This window comes from Macaca mulatta, chromosome 5 (genome assembly GCF_049350105.2).
Source record: "Macaca mulatta isolate MMU2019108-1 chromosome 5, T2T-MMU8v2.0, whole genome shotgun sequence".
NCBI lineage: Eukaryota > Metazoa > Chordata > Mammalia > Primates > Cercopithecidae > Macaca > Macaca mulatta.
This window is the reverse complement of record NC_133410.1, coordinates 15,248,331-15,266,511: the sequence shown is the minus strand read 5'-3', so window position 1 is coordinate 15,266,511 and position 18,181 is coordinate 15,248,331. Positions and strand designations below refer to the sequence as shown.

The following is an 18,181-nucleotide window of genomic DNA, read 5'->3' as shown; positions in this document are numbered from 1 at the left end:
TCAAAATTATTTTTGTAATTAATACAAGTTAATACTACCCTACTTTTAGTTCGTATCATTTTCTTTAATTTATAAACATGATTTACAGTCTTTGAACACAAAAGCCCATGACTGTTGGTGATGTGTGACTTTCAATATATGCTGAGCTGTGCCACACTTCTGAGTGGGGGCTGGTGGCTCACCATTTGTTCCCTGCAGCCCAAGTGGAGACAGTCATACCAAGGCCAGGAGCTCACAAGTGTTCAAAATGTCTCCTCTTCTCAGTGTTTGGATGAGAAATATGTTTAAGGGATCAAGATCCAATTCTTGGCAGGTATAATAGGTCTTCCATTTTCAGTCTTGTAGGGATGGAGGCAGGAAATTACCTTGATATTCAGAGAGTCCTTGGCAGAGATCTGTGCTCTGGGCTGGTTGGCTGGGAGTTAGGAGATGAAGGGCATTCTTTGTTCCCTGAGGAGAAAAAGGTCTCTCTCTTTCTCTGTGGGAGAAAGAGGAACAGCATTGGATAAAAGAAAGTCATGGTGAAAGAGAAATAATGATAGAGATTGATCAACTTTGTCCTTGATGCAATTTTTCCCAAAGCCTTAACTTCAACTGCTAAGAATAATTTTACTTGGCTTTCCATACCCATCTTAAGTCGTGTGATCTGACTTAGACAAATTCTGACCTCTCTCTCGTTTAGGCTCATTGGTCCAGCCCAGTGTATGTCCAGCCACCTTTAGCCCTTGGTGAACAGTCTTCACAGAATTTGCCTGCTTTCAGAACTTCTGCAGTATCTTACATTCTGTCTGTAAATAGATCAGCCAAATTCATATCTAACTGAAAACATCATACAGTGCACATTGTAGAAAGCAAGAATGAGTTTCTGTAACAACTGCTCACAGGATTGGTAGAGCATCATTGTGACTTTATAAAGCAATGTTTCAAGTAACAGTTTGGAAGATTTACAAATTCCTTGTTAAACTCCACAAAGATCTTTGAAGGAAAAGCATTAGGAAAGAGCTCTGGAGAATATGTAGCCAAGGAATATCAAATACATTGGTGACTTAGACGGCCAATGGCCAGTTAGAAAATGAGCCCACCCCTGTATTGTTGCTTAGAACATCGTCACAATTGGTGGAAATGAAGAGATTCTGCAGCTCCTAAAAAAATATACTCGGGCTGTTTTATTGATTGCACTATGCATAAAAACTGCCAAAGCAAGAGGCAGCATTTTCCGTCCTGAGGAGTCAGCCTACGACAGGCAAAGAGAACGTATCTTTCCCATTCTTGTCACAAGAATTTTAAATCCAGTGGAAGAAATCTTAATTTCTTCTTTTCTAATGTATTTTTTGCTCTGTCTTATTAAGATGGTTCCTTTCACAATTTAGGTTTAGCTCCTTATACTCTAACCTCAGAAGTAAGGAGTGATTATTCTGCTCATATTAATTATGAAAAAAAATTTCGACTGAAGTCCCATAGGACTAACATCTGTAATACAAAAGCTGTCCTATAAACCAGTACAAAAAAGATAGGGAGTGTTCACATGAAATATAAATAACTGTTAAATATGTGGAAAGATGTTTAGTTTCCTAATGATAGAAATTAACGTTAAAACTACACTGTGTACAATTTTCCAGCAATGAGACTGGCAAAGATCCAAAAGTTAGTCGAACACTGTATCAGTGCCCTGGGCTACAGGCTTTCTCATGACATTGCTAGTTAAGGTATAAACTGTACCCTGTACAGCGGGCAGTTCAGCTGTTTCTGTCAAAATTTCAAGTGAATATAACCTTGGAATTCCAATTTCAGGAATTTATCCTACAGATACACTTTCATATATGAGACATGGCATGTACATTGCATCATGGCTTATAATTGCAAAAGACTACAAATCTGTCAGTAGTACGTTAAATAAGTTATAGTTCATCCACATAGTGGAACACTATGCTGCCATAAAAATATGAAGTCCTGATGAACTTCTATGGAATATTATGCCATTAAGTACAAGATGCAGAGCAGTATGCATAGAATGTAGCATTGTGTGAAAAGGGCTGATCCAGCAGGCTACATGCAGAGATTCATGATTAGTTAAAGGTTTATGCCATATGCCATAATGGTGGAAATCTGTTGCTCGAAAGCACCCTATCAGTAGATACCTGCCCTCTGTGTTCATTTGTTAAGATTGCCAACATCTAATAGTAATTCTCACTTAAAATCTTTATATTCTATACTTGGACAGAAGATTTTACACTGTCGAGTAGTCATGTAGTTTAACTTCCCTTGTTTGAAGTTTTTAAAAGATCAACATAATTCTTATTTTTACCTTTGTATGCCAGTGTATATCAAGTAAAGATTATTGGTTTTTGAGAACATACAGAGTAAAACTTATATTTTTATTACTTCTTGTATGTTTCAGGGACAGACGTTTGCTTCAGCCTGCCCAGGTGTGTGACATTTTGAAGGGTGTCATTTTGGTCATCTGCTATTTTATGATGCACTATGTTGACTACTCCATGATGTACCACCTGATAAGGGGGCAGTCCGTCATCAAGCTCTACATCATATACAACATGCTGGAGGTAAGGACCTCGCTTACCCTGCACAGGCCTGGCCAGGGCACTGAGCTTCAAGTCTTCCAATTCTGAAGGTACCTGAGAGTCAAGAATGCTCTACCGACTCTAGTTGTGGTGCTTCTGGACTTTACTGTGCTATCATCACTTGGGGGCTCTTGTTAAACATGGATTCTTATTTAGGAGATCTGGGCTGGGTCTGGAGAATCTGCATTTCTCAGGCGGTGGGGCTCATGCTGCTGGTCTGGGGCACACCTCTGGTGGCAAGCCCGCAGGCATGGTGTGTCCTCACGTAGGCTGGGAAGAGTCTTGCTGCCCAGACATTTTAGAACCAGTACCCCCTTGAGTATCCAAATTGTCAAGTGCTAGGAAAATTAGTTTCACAACTTCGTTAGAAACCCATGCTAGAACTTTAAATTATGAGTTAAATGTTATGATTATGTGTATGTTTGCTATAAGAAATACACATTTTAAATTGCACATTTAAATTCAAATCTTTACATAGGGCAAATAAATATAAGTTCCCTATTTTTGTAAGTACTTAATGTTTTTAGTACAATACGTCTCACTTAAAAGCATTCAGCATATGAAAATCTGCATTTATGTAAAAAGTAAGTTGAGCTGACATATATTCACTTTGCAAAAAACTGCTTTGCTTTATAAGCCAAATATTCATAAGTTTTTAAAATAGTAAGCTACCTAAGTTATATAATAAACTTTGAAATTCAAATTGCAAGCTGGCACAGTGGCTCACACCTGTAATCCCAGCGCTTGGGGAGGCTGAGGCGGGCAGATCACCTGAGGTTAGGAGTCCAAGACCAGACTGACCAACATGGTGAAACCCCGTCTCTAAAAATACAAAAATTAGCCATGCCTGGTGGCGCGTGCCTGTAATCCCAGCTACTCAGGAGGCTGAGGCAGGAGGGTCACATGAACCCTGGAGGTGGAGGTTGTGTAGTGAGCTGAAGTCATCCCACTGCACCCCAGTCTGGGTAACAGAGCGAGACTCCATCTCGGGATTGCATTTTTATATTTTATTTTTGGGGGGATACAAATAAGGTCTATTTATCTTTTTAATTAGCCATGAAGAGATTTTTCCTAGTGAGAGGACGGGTGGGGTGGGGGCTGCTGGCCTTTTTGCTCTGAAGCTGCATTGCTGTGGTAGATAAGGACTCTCCATCTCTTCAAAGAAGCCTTGGAGCTCTAGCCTTCTGGTACCTCCTAAATTCAAGACCAAGATGTTTTAAAACCATACCCCAGCTTCCTGATTCTAGGCTTGCTGCATGTACACTTTGCCCCACCAAGTAGGTTGCCTCGGGGTGGATGGGGACAAAGTTCCTGAAACAGAATAGCTCATCTTGTTCTCCCTTCCTTCTCATAGAAAGAGCCTAGACCTCATTCGCTATTCCCCTCTGCTCTCTGCCTTGCTCTTTTTTTTTTTTGAGACGGAGTCTCGCTCTGTCGCCCAGGCTGGAGTGCAGTGGCCGGATCTCAGCTCACTGCAAGCTCCGCCTCCAGGGTTCACGCCATTCTCCTGCCTCAGCCCCCCGAGTAGCTGGGACTACAGGCGCCCGCCACCTCGCCCGGCTAGTTTTTTGTATTTTTTAGTAGAGACGGAGTTTCACCGGGTTAGCCAGGATGGTCTCGATCTCCTGACCTCATGATCCGCCCGTCTCAGCCTCCCAAAGTGCTGGGATTACAGGCTTGAGCTCTGCCTTGCTCTTGTCACCGCTGCCCTTCTAGTCTCTCCTTCGTAGGCTTTCCATCTTAGGAGATTGGAAAGTGCAAGGGTTTCTCCCTGTCCCCTGACTTACAAAGCCCTCTCAAGGTAGTAGTAGTATTGTTACTAGAAAATAGGCCAAGAAAAAGGATCCATGAATTGCTGATTAAAATGATTTATATATGTATTCGCATTGTAGACCATAATTGATGAGGTGGCTTAAACACAGTGGATGAGAGTCCATGCTCTGGTCTAGAGGCAAACCACCTTTGACCAAATCCTAGTCCTTCCTTTATTACCTGGTTATCCTGGACATAGTTACTGTTGCTGAATATCTCTAATCCTCAGTTTCTCATCTGTAAAGTGGAGACACTAGGGAGATTATGAGGATTAAATAGACCCCACATAGAAGCGGTTTAGCACAATATCAGGCCCATGGTAGGAGCTCCCTAAATGGTAGCTGTTATTCATTCAGCAGATCTTTAGTTGGCACTTGCTGCATGCCAAGCATCTTAGATCCTGAATACTCACAGGTGAACCAGCGTATTCTCATGGAGCTTATATTCTACAGGTGAGAGATAGACAATAAACAAGGAGATATTAGGAAATGATATATTGTATGATGAAAAAGAACAGACTAACGCAGTAGAGACCATAGGAGCCACAAGAGATTGGATGGTCTGGAAAAGGCCTCTGTTAGGATGTGGCATTCAAACTGAATCCTGAATATCATGCCCTCCTTTTCTCCGTTTTATGTGTCACTTTTTTTTTTTTTTTTTTTTTTTTTTTTTGAGACGGAGTCTCGCTCTGTCGCCCAGGCTGGAGTGCAGTGGCCGCATCTCAGCTCACTGCAAGCTCCGCCTCCCGGGTCTACGCCATTCTCCTGCGTCAGCCTCCCGAGTAGCTGGGACTACAGGCGCCCGCCACCTCACCCGGCTAGTTTTTTTTTGTATTTTTTAGTAGAGACGGGGTTTCACCGTATTAGCCAGGCTGGTCTCGATCTCCTGACCTTGTGATCCGCCTGTCTCGGCCTCCCAAAGTGCTGGGATTACAGGCTTGAGCCACCGCGCCCAGCCTTATGTGTCACTTTTTACTTGTTATACTGTATTCAAGGAGATTGATACCGGAAAATATGTTGAGGAAGTAAATCTGCATATTTTATTCCATATAATAAACCTCAAAAAAATACAGTTACCATTGTTTGCAAATATTAGATATGAGTAGGTCAAATGATATATTTGTCCTAAATTTGAATCCTGAGTTTGAATTTAAAGTGCTAAAACCAGAAGAACCATGTTTTTGATGTGCCCACCCCCACCCTTTTTTTTTTAAATTTGTTGTTGTTGTTGTTGTTGTTGAGACGGAGGCTCACTTTGTCGCCCAGGCTGGAGTGGAGTGGCGCAATCTTGGCTCACTGCAAGCTCCGCCTGTCGGGTTCAGGCCATTCTCCTGCCTCAGCCTCCTGAGTAGCTGGGACTACAGGCGCCTGCCACCAAGCCCGCCTAATTTTTTGTATTTTTAGTAGAGACAGCTTTTCACTGTGTTAGCCAGGGTGGTCTCAATCTCCTGACCTCATGATCCACCCGCCTCGGCCTCCCAAAGTGCTGGGATTACAGGCGTGAGCTACCATGCCTGGCCAGATGTGCCCACCCCTTTTATTTTTGCCACTGTTTAAGACTTTCTTTGTTACAAACATAGCTAATTAGACAGTCTGATTGAAATTCTATACATATTTTAGCACTTACTATTTGTTAAAGAATAAAGAAATGTGAGTGAATAAGTAAACAAACATCTTCACTCTTCTTTAGCTTGCCTTCTACTAGGATTTTAAATCCTAGTAGATCTCCAGGATTTGAGCTATATCTCAATTTTAATGACATATTTAAGTGGAATATTAAGAAACATCTTACAAGTCATTTTTCCTTTTTAGGTAGCTGATCGTCTGTTTTCATCTTTTGGACAAGATATATTAGATGCTCTCTATTGGACAGCAACAGAACCTAAAGAAAGAAAAAGAGCCCACATTGGGGTGATTCCTCACTTTTTCATGGCTGTTCTCTATGTCTGTATCCTTATAGACTTACTGGAAATTTCCAACAGTTAATGCATAGTCTACCTTATTTTATTTGGTTAGCCATTTCATAGATTTAAAGACATATAGATAATGTATGTATCCTGAAGATTAATGTGAAATATCTGTGTTCTGTTGAGAAATTGATTGTCATAATAATTGTAATTAATTTAAGGAGCCTCATGTATGCATTATTCTTTGAGCTGCTGGAAAACAGTTCTATTTGCAGTGTAACTGATTATAAGGAAGAATTTTATAATAAAAAGGCAGCGTATTTTTATACATACATTATTTACATAGATCTATAATTTTTCATACTTATATTAGAATTTTTCTTGAAGTTATCTTTAAATCCAGGAATTATTTTTTATAACCTTGGGCTTAAAATGCATAGAATTTATCTAAAAGTAAAATGTGAAATTGGTTGGGAGGAGTTTTGGTGGTTTTGTGTGTTTGTGTATTCATCCCTGGCTTAAAGCTTTTCTATTGGAGAGTAAATGCTTTATTATATAAGCAGTGTACGTGTTTGTGTGTACCCCTACATATTTATAACACACGTTCCTGCTTTTAAGTTCCATGTGAAGTCAGGACTCATTCACAAGAATGTGTCACTTTTTTTTTTTCCTATCTCTGTAAGAGTGACACTTGAAAGAAATTGGGTTAATACTTGGAAAGTTAAAGAACCAAGTGGGAAGATACCTGTGAGGGTAAAGCTTGTTCCAGTTTTAATGGAGTAAAGCAGTTACCACTCTTAGATATAAATTAACTATTCTGTATGTAATACAAATGTAATTCTGCAGTTTATGGATATATTCAAAATGACATATGAAGAAGAATCTTAATTATCAGATATTTCTTACTACCTTACATTCCACATTTCCTGAAGAATCAGGGAAGAAAATCACTTCCAGACTTATAGTTTGTGCTTTCTTTTTTACATTGCAAATTATCTTAATTCAGAATGTGTATTTCTTAGTCTCTTCTTTCAGTATTTACCATAATTTAATCCATTTACTTAACAAACTTTTCTGAGGGCCTATTTCCTGAGCACTGTGCCAAGTGCCAGAGATACGGAAAGAACAAAACAACCCTGTTCCAAAGGATTCATGGTCTAAATAAATGAATATGTAGAGGTACATTTCCACTTTTGTTCATTTCATGTGGATATCCTGTCAAATTTTTATCAACTATAGCTAATAGGGAAATTATGAAGATAATACAATACTTACGTAGACGATTTAGAAAAGAAAGTCATCTTCTTTCTTTATTATTCACTTTCAAAATTTTGTAGTATTATCAGTAACAATATGAAAGCAAATTTAAGTTTTTTCCTTGACCTTCTATTAGTTTTGCATGCAATTCTTATAATGGTTCAAGCAACAACTCTCAATGTAGCTTTTAACTCACACAACAAGTCTTTGCTTACTATCATGATGTCTAATAATGTAAGTATGAGATTTATCTTACATTTTTGAAGTTATACGGACATTTCAGCTGCAATACTGTGGGTGGGATAAAATTCTTTGTTCTATATGTTGTTCTCCCAGAAGTTTTATAGGAAGCAAGTCCAGTTTTTAAACTGTTATAATCATAAAGATATTTCTGTTTACTGTTTCAGTTTGTTGAAATTAAAGGAAGTGTTTTCAAGAAGTTTGAAAAGAACAACCTCTTTCAAATGTCAAATAGTGGTATGTACGATTAGATTCTACTTGAAGTTCTGTGCGGTATTTTGCAGTTCATTCTGAAATCCTAATGGCACATTTTCTCTGGGCCACTGTTTCTTCAACTTAAACTGTACCTTCTCTTATGCTATCAACATCTTTACTAGGTTTTCTTATCTTTGGTTACTGTAATCACAAGATGTTTGAGATAAAAAATTAGAAACATTTGTGTAGCACCATATGATACTTTGAGAAGCTTCTTAATAATCTAGAAATTTCTCTGAAGTGGGTGGTATTATTCCATTTTATAGATGTGAAAACTGAAACACAGAGAAAATAATTTGACTTCTCCACAGTCACATAGCTTCTAGGAGAATTATGACTGTGAATCTCAGAATGTCTCTAAGTCCTTAGCTTTTTTAGTTATTATTTACTGCCTTCATTCTAATCCTAAAAAGTGTGAAGGGACAAAATTTTTTGCCTGGAGTCGGTGTCTTACATAGTTTTTGAAAGCCAGAGCAGAACAGTGTAGTGGATCATGGAGCCCTCAAGAACAGTCCCAGGGGCTCTACCAGGGAGTGTGCTCTGAGTCAAAAGTGTTTTCACAAGAATATGAAGACATTATTCATCTCTTCTGCCATGGTGACATTTGCACAAGTCATGAAAAAATGGTGGTGTTTTAGCATGAATCCAGACAGATGTACAATAGAGAGGATCCCTAAAGGAACCTGGCTTGATGTCCTTGAGGAAGGTGAGGCGTGTCACGGGGGAGGCGCGTGGGCTGGTTGTAGATAAGAGCACACATGGCTCATCCAAAGCAGTGCTTGTCAGAGTTTTTGCTTCTGGGACCCTTTTACATGCTTCAAAAACTATGATGAACAGCTGGGCGCAGTGGCTCACGCCTGTAATCCCAGCACGTTGGGAGACTGAGGCTGGCGGATCACCTGAGGTCAGGAGTTCAAGACCAGCCTGGCCAACATGGTAAAACCCCGTCTCTACTAAAAATACCAGAATTAGCTGGGCATGGTGGCAGGTGCCTGTCACTCTGTAGCTGTAATCCTAGCTACGGACTCTACTCTGTAGCTGTAATCTAGCTACAGAGGGGAGACTGAGGCAGGAGAACTGCTTGAACCTGGGAGGCAGAGGTTGCAGTGAGCCGAGATCGCACCAGAGCACTCCAGCCTAGGTGACTAGAGCGAAACTCCATCTCAAAAAAAAAAAGTATGATGATCCCAAAGGACTTTTATTTATATGGATTATGTCTCTCGCTATTTACCGTATTTGAAATTAAAACTGGGAAGTTTTAATAAAAATATTACATGCTTACAAAAATAACATTTCAATAAAAGAGATATTTTCTAAAACAAATTAAAATTTAGTGAGAAGAGTTTCTCAACAAGTAATGCTGGAATAGTTGGATAAAGGTTAAAAAAAAGAACTTTGGCCCCTCCCCTGCCCAAGAAAATTAATTCATTGTGGTTCATAACCCTAAACATAAATGCTAAAATTATAAAACTTTTAGAACAAAATATAGGAGAATACATTCACAACCTTGGTCTAGGCAAACATTTTTAAAAACCACACAAAAAGTACTAACTATAAAACAAAAGAGAGAAACTGGACTTCTTCAAAATTAAAATGTAGGATCATAAAATTTAAAAAGTGAAAAGACCACCCACAGTACTAAGAGAAAAGATTTTGAGATGCATTTATCTGACGATAGATTTTTTTTTTTGTTTTCTGAATATGTAACAAACTACCAATCAATAATGAAAGGACAATCCAGTTTTGAAATGGGGAAAATGCTTGAACAGACATTTCACAAAAGAAAATCTATAAATGTCCAATAAGGTCATGAAAAGCTCTCAGCATTATTAGGGAAAATGTCATTGGAGAAAGGCAAAGTAAAGCCATAATGAGATAGCACTGCACACCCTCCAGAGTGGCTGCTCTTGTAGCCTGACAGTACCACAAGTTAGTGAGGATATGGATTAACTGGCACTCATGCATCGATGGCGTGAGTGTAAAGTATTACAACTGCTGTTTTTGGCCATTTCTTACACAGTTAAATGTTCACTTGCCCTGTAATTCAGTGCCGAAAATATATTTTCTTAATAGGACTTGTTGCAAGAATTATTATGGCAGCTTTGTTCATGCTAGCCAAAAACTGGAAACAAGCCAAATACCTATCAATAGGAAAATAAACACATTGTATATCCGTACCATAGAATACTACTCAGCAATTAAAGATAAAAGAGTGAACTCCTAATAGTGTCAACTATGTATGTCTCAGAAGCATTATGTTGAGCAGAAAAGCCAGACACAAAAGTGTACATAATGTATTTCGTTTATATGAAGTTTATGATCAGAAATAATTCATTTATGATGATAGGAATAAGAGAGGTTGCTTATTGGGCATTTGGATTGACTAAGGGGACTCAAAGGAGCTTTCTGGATGATGGAACTTCTTTCTATATTAAGGGCTTGGTGTCACAAGTCATGCATTGATCAGAACTCATCACATTATATATATTATATATACTTATATATATATACTTAAGATCTGTGCATTTCACTGTATGTAAATTTTACCTGTATATTAGACAAGGAAAATAATGGCATATGAATATGTTAAACAAGTTACAGGAGATTTGAAAACTAAGCAAGGAATGAAAAGAACAAATGGAAAACTCGAACATAAAGCCTAGATGATTCTATGAGGCCATGCTGGACCTGACTCTCAAAGCTCTGAGGGGCAGTTCGTGTTCTTACTTCTTATTAATGTTCCTCACCTCTCAAGTGCAGACTGCCAAGCGTCGTGAATTAGAAATGAAAGAGGAAGGAGGGAAGGTACTAAATTATAGAATACTTTGCTTCAGTAGTTAACCATGAGTAAATTGATTCAGCTGTAAGCATTTCATTTGTTGTAGAAACCATGGTTTTTTAAAATTAAGTCATATTAGTAACCTCCTTTGGGTAAGCACTCTTTATAGAGACTTAAACTAGACACGCAAATCTTAAGTTTTAAGGGTTTTCAATCCTTATGTATAAAAGCCTCAAAATTATGAGGAGGAAATTGTGAAATGTTTTTAACCTTATGGCCAGCGTGTTGATGTAATTAATACCCCTTTTCATTTTTATAAATGGGTTCCCCAGAATTCCAACCTCTTAGCTTATTAGAAAGATTAGGGATTCAATATTTGAGTTTTAAGAAAACGCTGGAAAAAAATGATATAATGATCAGGTATGCATATCAGTTTACAAGAAATTTGGACTTTATTTTGGCTTAAAATGATTACTACTTAGCACCAAAAAAAATTACCTTTTGCTGTAAGCAAAGTAGCTCGTGTTACAATGCAAGGTGGTCTGCATTGTACCCTTTAAGAGTTTTGTAAGAAATTAACTTTACCTGGGCGGGGCACAGTGGCTCACACCTGTAATCCCAGCACTTTGGAAGGCCAAGGCAGGCAGATCATGAGATCAGGAGATCGAGACCATCTGCCTAACGGTGAAATCCCATCTCTACTAAAAATACCAAAAAAAAAATTAGCTGGGCGTGGTGGCGGGTGCTGTAGTCCCAGCTGCTCGGGAGGCTAAGGCAGGAGAATGGCCTGAACCCAGGAGGCAGAGCTTGCAGTAAGCCGAGATTGCGCCAATGCACTCCAACCTGGGTGACAGAGCGAGACTCCGTCTCAAAAAAAAAAAAAAAAGAACTTAAGAAAAAAAAATTCTAGGCAATCTTGCTAACATTACATGTAACATTCAGCTATTAAAATGGAAAGATCAGGAGTCACCAAGAGGTGCTTTTTGCTCTTGATATGAATATGTTGCCTCTTTCATATGCTTCAGTAGTAGTTACTTAATGAGAGCCAGTCAGCAGGGATACTCATGTTGACTCTTTTTTTCTTATGAATTTTCCTATGAATTTTTTCTCCATCTGAAGTTGACTTGCCAGATACATAGTGTAAGTTTTAGTCCTTCATGCTGGTTTAATAGAGAAGACTTCATGGAGAAATCTGAGAGTAACTTTACCCCTTTCAGTGGTAGCTCACCGTATATTTTCTTTGGAGGAATTGCCTGAGGACATGTGAAAAGTAGTTTAGTTAATAAAACCAGGTTTTTAACAACTTCTCCTTTTCTTCACTTCATTTTATCATAAGCATCAGCTGAATGTGGAACCCCAGTCTTTCTGGTTTGCATTCTTGAGATGAAGAATTTTAGGTAGATTTTTACCCATTGGTAATGTGAACTGTGCATTTGGAAAGGTCCTTCAGAAGTTAGGTTGTCTGGAGTAAGCTTATAGCTCACTTAACACTCTTAGAAGCCTGCAAAGCTGCAGTAAATATGGATGTTTATTGGAAATAGTCACTCATTTTATATTTAAAATGTGACTGCAAATATGTTAAAGTATATCCCTGTTAGTGGTAATATAGCAAGGAAAAATCTGAATATCAGACATATTTAAAAGCATTAATACCAGTGTTTTTAAGCTTCTTGATAAAGGTTAGGAGAAAACATTCTTAGAAATTTTAATTTTTAATCAATGTAAGAGTTCAGTTCTAATCCGAACCCTGACTATTCTGAAGGTGAGATATGGTATAAATATGTTGCTGATTGCATTATTTATCTAATATATGTTAGATTATCAGTATCAGACTGTTATTCTCATAGAAATTTTATTTTTTATATCTTCTTTGGAGACACTTAAAATTTGGGTATTTTTTAACTCAAATTTTAAAAGTCAAATCTTGATTTTATAATGTCTATGTAAAACATTTAAATGTAAAAGTTGTGAAAGTGTAAGAATAAAACTTTCAAAAAAATCTTCACATAACAGCCTCATCTTTATAGTTAGATATAGTTTTATATCTTTATCTTATCAAATAAAGATACAGTTAATTTTTATGGTGTCACTTTTTAATATTTAAGCTTGCCATCCTTCACATACTTCATCTTATAAAATTGCATTTATTTACCAAATTTATCCATTTTTATTAATCTCTTTTTTTGGAATAGTCTGCTTTTTTTTTGGAATAGTCTGCTTTTCTAAAATTTGTTTTGGGCTGGGCACAGTGGCTCACACCTGTAATCCCAGTACTTTGGGAGGCCAAGGCGGGCGGATCACCTGAGATCAGGAACTGGAGACCAGCCTGGCCAACACGGTGGAACCCTGTCTACTAAAAATACAAAAATTAGCCAGGCATGGTGGCGCATGCCTGTAATCCCAGCTACTCCGGAGGCTGAGGTAGAAGAATCGCTTGAACCCGGGAGGTAGAGGCTGCAGTGAGCCGAGATCATGCCACTGCACTCCAGCCTGGGAGACACAGCAAGACTCTTGTCTCAAAAAAATAAGAAATCATAAAAAAGAAAAAATAAAATCTGTTTTGCCTTAAATATACGTTTAATGAGATAGGTTTTTCCCCTTTCATCAGTATCCTTAGAAATGAAATTATTGCAGATTTTCTCTATACTTGCAGCTGCCATGTGCCCAAAAATCAAATACAGCTAGATTAATTCTACGGTAGTTTCGCTTTGTTGTATTAGAGTTTAGAAAAGTTACTTTGGCTCATTTCAAATAGTGTTTTAAATTTCTCAAGGTCATTTATTTTCATATAATTCTGTAATGAAACAAGTCTATATTACATATTCATGTTTGGGAAGTATCAAAAATAAATACGTTTCATTGTTAAATTCATTTATGGAAATTAGAAAGGACTTAGCACACATATAGGTACAGCTTGGTGAATAATTCTACAGAATTCCAATTAAAGATACATTGGCAAATTTAACCCCACGAATTAAGATCCACAGTTAGCTATAGTAACAAAGAATATATTTTGTGTCAGACTTTGATGGAACTTATTCTAGGGCAGACTTTTCTTAGTTTCCTTTAACCTGTATCCTCTTTTGACGTCACAGAATAAATTAAACATGTGATCTAGAACGAATCAAAACAGGTGTGCCTGAAAACTCCGCGTGGACTTGCTCCGGAGGTGCCCTGCCTCCTAAGGAGGCATCTCAGTGCTTGGTACCTTGAGACTTACTGTGCCCTGAGCTCACACTCCAAAATGCGGTACTGCATAATGAATGGTGCTTCAGCTTTGGAAGTAGGAAGCAAGTAGTGCCCACTGGGCTTTGAGGGAGCGAAGGCACAGCTCAGACCCATCACTAATAAGGAGCTGAGCTACCCTGAAAAAGAAGGTACCAGCAACTGACTGGAAGAGCTTAAGGATGTAGGGAAGGTACAGAGAGTAAAGGCCAACTCGCTTATAGAGAAGGAGGTTTTGCTGTGGAATAAACGTTTTTAATCACATTGCTAGAGAATAGTGAGGAAAGGTGGAAGTAAAAAAAGAGAAGCAAAGACAGTCCCGTGAATTACATCAGGATGAAATTGAAATTCAGAGCACTTATAGGAGGCGTGCCATGGCTGAATGATATGGGTGAGGCTTGCGATTACTGAGGCATTGGGAAAGTAGGGAAATGACAACAGACTGTAAAAAAACTTTTGAGTTGGGTTGTTATATGAGTGATTGTTTCTAGTCACAGCCCCCACTGTTACACAGACACACATACATGGGTGTGCCACTCTTAACTGCAGACAAATTTATTTCATCCCATTTCTTGATTACATAGTATCTTAGACTATGAGAAAGTTAACAGCTTAAAAAGTGAAATGTGTACACTGGCCTTTAGCAATAATTCAGTGATTTGATTTTATTAAATTCATTCCACCTAATCTCAGCACATAGTTATTAGTTTATAGTAAATATTATGAAGCCCAATTTGGGGTTATTTTCCCTCAAGTTTTACCTACACCCCAAGAAATGCTATTGTAATAGCAGGATTCTCTCAGCTAAAGGACTCATAAGTTCAGTAATTGTGTACTAGTTACCAGATTGGAAGTAGTCTGGGATTTTATACAGGAATTTTATTACCCAAAGTCTTTCATTTTACTCTTTGCTTCTATTTTTTCTTCTGTAAAATGGAAACAGTTGTCATATGTCCCCAAAGATCATTGGAGGAATCTAATGACCCAGTCTGAGCAGTTTGATGGTTTGAATACTTCTTGAAGTTTATAGAAAACTGGAATCTCCATACTAGAATTATGTTGGCAAAAGAAGTCAGTGACTTACCAAGATAACACCAACCTATATATATATGCACACATATATATACACACATATATATATAAAGTTGTATATTTATGGACATTTATACATTGTCTAATAATTTCATCATGTTCTGGCTAAAAGAATTGTTTCCTATATGTACTTTATTGTGTTGTTTATATACACTACAGTACTTATATGTTGATTTTTTTTTCTTTTAGATATTAAGGAACGATTCACAAATTATGTGCTTTTACTAATAGTGTGTCTAAGAAACATGGAACAGTTTTCTTGGAATCCAGGTAACTCACTCTTAACAAAACAATGTCTTATAATTTTCCTTCTAAGCCAAAATCATTCTTTTACACGGAATAAAATGAATATTGCAGAAAGCTTCAAAAGACTTTGGCTGTTTTACTGTTTAGGTGTTGGAGAAACAATCATCTGTCACATAATGACATTTCAGTCAACAATAGACCACATATACAATGGTGATCCCATAGTTTCTAATGGACGTGAAAAATTCCTGTCACCTAGTCTCCTAGTGTGCTTTTCTGTGTTTAGACATGTTTGGATACACTTACCATTGTGTCACGGTTGCCTGCAATATTCAGAATGATAATGTGCTGTACAGGTTTGTAGCCTAGGAGCAGTAGGTTATACCATATAGTCTGGGTGTGTGATTATACCATCTAAGTTTGTGTAAGTACCCTCTATGATGTTCACACAATGACAAAATTGACTAAAAACACATTTCTTAGAATGCGTCCCTGTTGCTGAGCGACACATGACAGTACCTGTTTCAGTAGAATGGATTGGGTATGTTTTCTGTGGTGTGGTGGGATGCTGTCATTTTCTATAAACCCCTCCGTGTCTCTGGAGCTGTATACTCAGTAGGTGAGTGCACCCTGTTATACCCGGCAGTTCTGAGCCTCTCTATTTTTAACTGTAGTGTGCTTTAGTTACCTAAATCCAGAAAGATCATTTTCATCTTAGGGGTTGACCAGAAGAACCTTTGGTCTTCCCTAACATTTATCTTTTACCCATTGATTAGCATTTTAAGTAGGGATAAATTAAATATAAAGTAAGGTGGAAGTTTTGCAACTTAGGTGCATCTCTAAATTCAGGCTGACAGGAAATTGTCAACATTCCATGAATTTTCATTATCCATTCAGTTAGCAGACATTCACTGAGCATATGCTAGTTTCTAGGCACAAGGGCAGGCACTGTGGCAAATGTAGAAAATACTAAGACATTTGTAGGACTTACAGGCTAATTAAGGGGAAATGGGTAATTATAATGCTGAAGTGAGCTAAGTGGGAAATGATCAATTTCTCAGGTATCTCAAGTAATTTAAGAGTTTTTGTTTGAATATCTGATGTTTTTGTTGGAATCTCATTCTTAAAGGATGAGACCATGTTTTAGATTTCATTTATTACTCCCAATATTATATATGTTATAGGCATTTATTAACTTACTAATTTATTTTAATTCATTGGTAATTTTCAAGTAACTGAAAAATCAAAAACATATAAAATGAGAGATATGCTCTTGGAGATACATTTTCAGAAGTTTTTTTCGTAGAGAAACCATAAGATTAAATGATATCTGACAGCAGCTGGAGTAGGTAGGCTACCTGGCTTGTGGTAGAAAAGCCTCTTCCTCCACACACACAGCTAGATTCATTGAGTACCCAGATTTTTTTCAGTGAATGGTGGTATATTTCTTTATAACTAAGTCACCTAACAGGGTGTCCATGAAGGGCAGAGTGGGTATGTGTCACTGGTTCCAGTAGAGTACATGTAGGATCAGCAATTCCCAAAGCTGAGTGGTTAAAACAAAAGACAAACAGTCTTTATGCCTCCTAGACAGCTGGATATTTGAAGTCATTCTCATTTATACTGTGACTTTTAATAAATTATCTTGCCTCCTTTATTACTGCTATGGCAGATAATACGATAAAAGGAACACTTGCTTTTATTGATGAATTCACCATTTTCACTCTTTTTTTTAGGTTTATTAAAATTTCTTTTAAAAAAAAAAAAACCAACGAAGTGCCATTTATGGAACGTTGCTCTAAGTTCTCAGGGTCATGAGGAATATAAAAACAGCACTAGCCATTTTGTATGCTAGGAATATTGCTGTGCACCATTATCTCGTTTAGTTCTCATAATAATTAAGTGTAGACACTTACTATCCTTACCTTGTGGTTGAGGAAGCTGGAATTTAGCTAATTAAGAAACTTGCCCTTTGCCAGTGATGTTGATTCAAAAAAAAACTTGCCCAAGGTCATATAGCAGTTAGTAGCAGAGCTTATCAGAGAAAGAGGTCCCTTGATTTCCAAAACTTGACGTAATACCAGACTCACAGAAGCTGCCTACACTGTCAGCCAGGATAGCCCAGCTGTGTGGTCTCCATCCCATCCTCCGGCTACCTGGGTCTTGAGTTGCTATGGGTCCTTGTCAGTGTTTCTCCCTATCTTTTTCTTGCTGTATCCCACTCTTACATTCTTTTCCAAGTTCTTAGCAGGTTGTCTGTGGGTGTGTTTTATCAGGTACCTGATACTGAATTGGCATTAAAAATTTTTTAATTGATGCATAATTTTCATAGTTTGGGTGTGCAAGTGATAATTTAATGTATTCGTATACTTTGTGAAGATCAAATCAGTGTACTTGGGATATCCATTATCTTAAATATTTGTCTTTTTGTTAGAACTGGTGAAATCCTTTTCTTCTACCTATTTTGAAATGCACAGTAGGTTATTGCAAACTACAGTTACCCTATTTATCTATCTAACACTAGGTCTTACTTGAATAGACATTTAAATGTGATAATGGTGAGCAAATTTATCAGGTTAACATCTGCATGACAGTGAAACAAAGGATTGATCAATATCTTTAAGTTGTAGTGATCAAAGAAGGAGAAGATTGCTCATCTGCAAAGACTATAGCACATCTCTTCTAGCTATTTACTGTCACGTTGAGGCAGCTCTGGAATTAAAGGATTTTCTAAGGAACCTGCTTAATCTAGTCATCCCATCAGCATGTCAGCACGTAGGCTTCGTAAAG

The 18,181-nt window shown here is 37.7% G+C and overlaps 1 protein-coding gene across 1 annotated transcript in view; it reads left to right on the top strand.

Annotated features, from left to right (window-relative positions):
• TAPT1 (transmembrane anterior posterior transformation 1) overlaps positions 1-18,181 on the top strand; it is a 64,772-nt gene that overhangs the window by 32,531 nt on the left and 14,060 nt on the right. Inside the window, 5 exon segments of the mRNA NM_001266589.1 lie at positions 2,399-2,561; positions 6,203-6,338; positions 7,691-7,788; positions 7,962-8,031; positions 15,335-15,415. Coding sequence (NP_001253518.1) covers positions 2,399-2,561; positions 6,203-6,338; positions 7,691-7,788; positions 7,962-8,031; positions 15,335-15,415 — 548 coding nt within the window.